The sequence below is a fragment of the Phascolarctos cinereus genome, unplaced genomic scaffold, assembly GCF_003287225.1.
Source record: "Phascolarctos cinereus isolate Bilbo 61053 unplaced genomic scaffold, phaCin_HiC Scaffold_7;HRSCAF=346, whole genome shotgun sequence".
Taxonomy (NCBI): Eukaryota; Metazoa; Chordata; class Mammalia; order Diprotodontia; family Phascolarctidae; genus Phascolarctos; species Phascolarctos cinereus.
The window spans coordinates 39,681,338-39,687,337 of record NW_027556180.1 but is presented as its reverse complement, the minus strand read 5'-3'; the positions used below and the strand labels follow the sequence as shown (position 1 = coordinate 39,687,337).

General features: G+C 42.5%; 1 protein-coding gene across 2 annotated transcripts in view; it reads right to left on the bottom strand.

The window, feature by feature from the left end:
• Positions 1 to 888: 888 nt before the first annotated feature.
• The window catches only part of KCNMB2 (potassium calcium-activated channel subfamily M regulatory beta subunit 2), a 280,827-nt gene continuing 275,715 nt past the window's right edge, over positions 889 to 6,000 (bottom strand). For both annotated transcript variants that reach the window (XM_020980653.2, XM_020980644.2), the window contains exon 5: positions 889 to 1,173. In XM_020980653.2, coding sequence (XP_020836312.1) covers positions 889 to 1,173 — 285 coding nt within the window. The remainder of the gene's footprint in view (positions 1,174 to 6,000) is intronic.

Here is a 6,000-nt window from a genome sequence, read left to right as displayed (position 1 = left end):
TGTATGCTATAGAACAGCTCCATTGAGAGATGTTGACAATTAATAGGGTGGGAGACTTCCAGTGCCAATATGGGTACACTCAGGTGAGGCCTTATGGAACTATGGGTGGCTGTCACCATTCACTGAAATCTTAGTTCGGGCAGCCCTTTGCTGATATCCCCTCTTAGCAGGTCTAAGACTGGGATCAAAGCTATTCCTTTTCTCCCTAAAAGACAGGTAGTAGTTACAATAATATGATTAGTGAGAACAGAGCTTCTTCCATTTTCAATCCTGTTAAAAAGCTAACATTGTTGTGAGTAAAAAATAATAAAAAAAATAGGTGACCATTTTTTATTTCATCTTTACAGTGATATGGTAGCAATACAAGGAAAATGGTGAATACCCTTGCTGAAGGTATCCTGGTCCCATCTCTTACTAGAGGGTTCGGTTTGGAGAAAAAGAAAAGGATTTTTTTTTTTTGTTTTTGGCTGCAGCTTTGGTAAACAATGAATGACAAAATACATTGCAGAGATGTCTCTGAAAGAGATGATGACTCCGAACACAGAATACGCCACACCACGTTCATCGACAAATGATTCACTGCATCCCATCTCAGTGGAAGGGGAGAAGGAAGTCCTAGTGTCACCAGGAAAACAAACAGACGAACCAACGAACCGAGAGTATGAAAACACCAACACCCAACTGTGGGGGTCCTCCACCCCATCTTCTACTGAATAGAAACATCACGTTTGCATATTAAACAGCAGCTGCGTTATTGCTCTATGTATCGGAATCAATTAAGGAACTCATAATAAACGACGCATTACAAACTTAAGGTTCTTTGGTGAAGAATGAGAGAAACCTGTATCTGAACGTTAAAGAACAGCCTTGTCCTGGCTAGCCTGGCCTCTATCTGTTGATTCGCTGGATGCGTTCGCAGAGCAAGGAGAGGTACTGAGTGAGTTTCACCATGGCAACGATGGCCACGCCCCCACTCATCATGCACGTGGGCCAGAAGAGGGAGTGGAACAGCACGTTGGAGCTGTAGAGTCTGGTTAAGATGACATTCTTTTGGATGCCAGATGGGTCGGAGAAGCAGGAGAAGCGTTGGTACTTCCTGAAATTCTCCATCACCACATTCACCACGGACAGGGACTCTTCGAAGTTCTTGCCACACTTGGGTATGTAAGAACACTGTGGAGAGATGGAGGGAAGCTCGTTGAAATACATTATTTCATTTTTTCCTCCTTATCTAAATATATGACCATAGACTAGAGTTGGAAGCTCTGGGCTTCAGGAGCCCCTGGGCTCAACACTTACTTCTGTGTGAATATGGACAAATCAGAAACTCAAGGTCTGACCGTGTCCTCTCCTACAGGAGCTTCGGCAACTCCCTGTAAGTCCAGGAGAAAATCTAAACTCTTCTGTTTGGAGTTCGAAATCCTTGACAATATAACTTGTGAATTTCCAGTATGATTCCATTTTATCCCCCAGCATATACTCTACATTCCAGTCATCTTGCTTTACTTGCTGTCCCCCTTCAAAAACATTCATCTCCTTTCTCTGTTTCTGTGCACAGGCTTTCTCTTCCTTCCTCGGCTTCTTGGAAGTTCTAATTTTCTTAAGGGCTCTTTTCAAATGCCAATGTCGACAAGAAGCCCTTTGGGATCTTCCTGAGTTACTATTGCCTCAGTCCCTGTCTTTTCCTGCTCCCTGAAAATTATTCTTATTTATTTTGTATATATCTATATCTTGTATATTCATCCATCCATCGATCTAATCTATCTCTTGTGTACATATATATGTGTATATATGTATGTATGTATGTATATATATTGCCTGTACACACACACACATACACACACACACACACACAGAGCTAGATGATACAGTAGATAGAGCAGTGGGCCTGGAGTCAGGAAGACCTGAGTCAAATCTGATGCTTCCTGGCTGTGTGACCCTGAGCAAGTCACTTAACTCCTATTTGCTTCAGTTTCCTCATCTGTAAAATGGCCATAATGACAGCACCAACATTGTAGGACTGTTGTGAGTATCAAATTGGACAATAATAATTGTAAAGTGCTTAGCACGGTACCTGGCACATAGTACGCACTATAGGAATGTTAGCTAATATTATCTTACAGTTACTTAGTGGTATATATGTTGTATCTCTGCAGGAGAATGTAGCCTTTTTGAGGTTAAGGACTGTTCTGATTTTGTCTTTGTATGCCCATCATATACTGTAGTGCTCTATACATAGTGGGAACTTAATAAATGCTTGTTGAATGTATAAATGAATTTCTCTGAGCCTCACATTCTTCATCTGTATTAATGAGGGGAGGAGTTTGAACAAGAAAATATTCTTTGATGAGTTCTTTTGAACGAGCTTTCAGGACAGTGTTTAGAACATGTGATGAGCCCTTCTCCCTATAAAGTATGGATGTAACCATTGTTAAGAAAGCAAAGACACCAGCTGTGTGACTCTGGGCAAGTCACTTAATCTCAATTGCCTCACCAAAAAAAAAAAAAGCAAAGACAACTCCTGATTGGTTTTCACTGACTAGAACTGTCCTCAGATGATTTGGTAGGATGGAGCAGGGAGGGATTTAAGACTAGGACATGGGAAGAAAGTGGAAAAGCATCCATTAAATATTTACTATGAGGTAGCTGTGACATGGTCACTGTAGAGCCAGAGCTCTGCATCTTCAGCACACTGACTGTGTGACTCTAGGCAAATCGCTTTACCTCTGAGTGCTCTAGGGAACTCTCTAAGATTCTAAGTTTCAGAGAAGAAGCCGACCTGCCTTTGTTCAGGAAGATTCCTCATCCTGAAGTTTTCTATATCGGTGAAATTACAAATCTAGTACCTATACCTAACATGTGCCTAACATGTGGCTAAGTTCTAGGGATACAAATAGAAAAGTGAGACAGCTTCTGTTCTGAAGCAACTACCCTTCAAAACAGGGGAGATAACTCCACATAACTACAGTGCAGGTAACGAGACCTAGGGGACCTTAGACATCACTGGAAGGCCATATCCCTCACCAAAGGTTGGTGGAAAAAGAGTAGTGGGCACAAGGGTGGAGCAGAGTGGGGTTCTGGGTTATCTTTAGCTCCAGTAGGGGTGGATTTTTCCAGTAGGGTGAGGGAGCTGGAGGAGAAAATCAGCAGCCAGCTGAGAAATGGTATTCAATTCCTGCTGAGAACTGGGCAGAAGGTACTGGGGAGGGGGAGAGGAAAATCTTTGGCTTTCTGACACCTACCCCTTCAGGATCCTTAGTCCACCCACGGGCATCTGGGCAGTGGGCAGTTGGGGTGAAGGGAGGAAAAGGTTCTTGGCTCTGTCTGTTCCTTTGGGGCTCTTGGGCCACTTGTTTGGACAAATAAAGGGAAAAGAAGACTTGTACTTTGCTCCTTGCTTTATTGGGAATTTTTCAAGGCCCAAATTCTGTTTGTCTTTTAGGACCAGAGGATGGTACTAAAAGCTTGGGAAGGTCTGTATAAGATGCTATGAAAGGGCCCATCAAAATCTTAATGTGTTGTCGTGACACCCCAAATTTACTTCCTTTCCAAGGAAGGATTATGGATAACTAAGAGTGTTTTTAGTGTTTTCAGTATTTCTTTATTGGCTCTTGAGGAAAATGTACATTTTCTACGTTTTTTTACGGGGCAAAATAAAAGCTCTCCTCTCCCTATATGTATTTGTTACCTTGAATGTTTTTGCAGGAGCTGGGGATCCTGTTATCCACATGTGTGGAAACTGGACACAAGCTTATTCAGAAATTTCACAGAACATGTTCTCTGCAGGGGGCATAAAGCACCAGAGACTCTTGGCCCTTCAGGTCAGTTCCTTCAGATTCAAACCAGTTCATGTGAGACCAGAACTTAGGTGGTCCCAGACTCTGGGTTACATGTAAGATGGGTGTAATTATACCTGTCCTCACAAGCTTGCTGTGAAGATTGAATCAGATACTTGTGTGTAAAGTGCTATCTAAACGTCAGCTATTATGAAGCAATACCAGTGTCCAATTCATTCTCCGAGACTAGCATCTGCATTGTTAGAATTTCCAGGAGATAATTCTGTTCTAAAATGCTGAAGATTTCAGGTAAAAAAAAAATATGTGTCATATAATAGGGCCACCTTCTGGATATTGATTTGATTCACATGACTCTCCATATTAATGCTTCCTGACACAAGGGAATGTTTGATACTTCCGTTCCAGTCCTCACTGGGTGAATAGAGGATTGTGGCCCTGGAGAACATCTTTGAGATGATGTTGTCCAAGGTTCTTGTTTGACAAGTAAGCAGAATGAGGAGTGGAGATGGGAAGGGACTTGTCCAAGACCACAGAGCAAGTTGATGCTTCAGGCAGGTCTAGAACCCAGGTTTTCTTTTTTTTTTTGGGGGGTCTAATTCTCCTTCCACTATACTACAGGTCAAGGACAATGCATAGCTGGACTAAGAGGCAGCATGGAAAGGTGCTGGACTGGGAGTCAGAGGCCCTAAAGTTGAAACCTTGTTCTGTTACTGCCTACATAATGTCAGCACATCAGTCAACCACACTAGGCCTCAGTTTCCTCACTTGTAAAATGAAGGGGTTGGACTGCATGACCTCTGAGGTCTCTTCTAGCTCTATGATCCTAAAATGGCCAAAGCAACCAAGTTTAAAGGCAAAAACTAGACCACTGACTGGTTGTTTTGACTATTCCAGGGGAAGAGTAACTTTTTCTCAATTGGCTTTCATTTAGCTCTTGGGGTGATGCTAATTTATTTGTAGTATCACTTTTAGAAAGAAAGTCCAATTTCCCTCTTGTGGGCTACTCCACTTACGCCATTTAGAGTGGACACTCCCTGGTGAAAGTTAAAGAGTATTCCCAGGACCTGTGGAGAGTGGTTAATGAGGCTTTTAGCATACATGATAAGTTGCCATGAGCATGGCCCATATGAGCAGCAAGGCAGGGTAAGAACTATTTAACTCATCAGACATGGGCCTGAGAGGCTCTATCTTTTTGTTTCTTTTCTCTCTCTCTCCCTCCCTCTCTCCTCCTCCTTCCCTCCCTCCCTCTTCTCTGTCATCTCTATTCCTTCCTTCCTTCCTCTCTCTCTCTCTCTCTCTCTCTCTCTCTCTCTCTCTCTCTCTCTCTCTCTCTCTCTCTCTCTCTCCTCCCTCTCTCCCCCTTCTTTGTCATATCTCTCTCCCTTCCTTTCCTTTCTCTTTCTTCCTCCATCTCTCTCCTCTCTTCCCTCTAGCTTTCTCTCTGTACCCCTGCCATCCCCTTCCCTCACCCTCCCTTCCCTTCTCTCTCTCTCTCTCTCTCTCTCTCACTCTCTCTCCCTCCCTCCCTCCTTCTTATTTCTTCCTTCTCTCCCCCACTTTCTGACTCTTTCCCTTTCTGACTTTCTCCTCCTTCACTCTTAGTTTATCTCCCTTGACCTCTCCCCTCTGCCTTTGTTCTGCCATTGTTTTTCTTACTTTTCCTCTTCTCGTCTTTCTCTTAATGACTGGTCATAATATGGAACTTCATTATTTTGAATGTCAAGGCATAGAGTCCCCCCTCCTCCACCTAAATTAGCAAGATGCTCAACATTCATACCTTTATCAGGTGGGAACAGCATTTACTATATTTATTGAATCAAATCTCATGTTCTTGTTTCTTTATTTTAAAAGCAGGTTAGTTAATCATCTTATGTTTTTCTAAGAAAAAAATGTCACTGTTTACCTGTGTGTTCCTTGATGTCATCCCCTTCCTTGGGTCAGTGAGAAAAAATCTTTCTTAACCCCTGCCTATTCTGGACAATGCAAACACTTTTTTATTCTCTTTCCTTTCTTTGAACCAACCATGCAGAGATGAGGTGAGCCTGTGGGTTAGGAATGAAGTTCTTGTGGCCTTAGCATGGATCATGGTTAATTTTGTCCTAGAGTTTGTGGGTCCAAGGATAAAACAGATGTTTCTTTTTCTTTGTGGTTAGGACACATAATTTTATTGGTGTAAGAAGCTGCTCAAGAGAAAACTGTGATA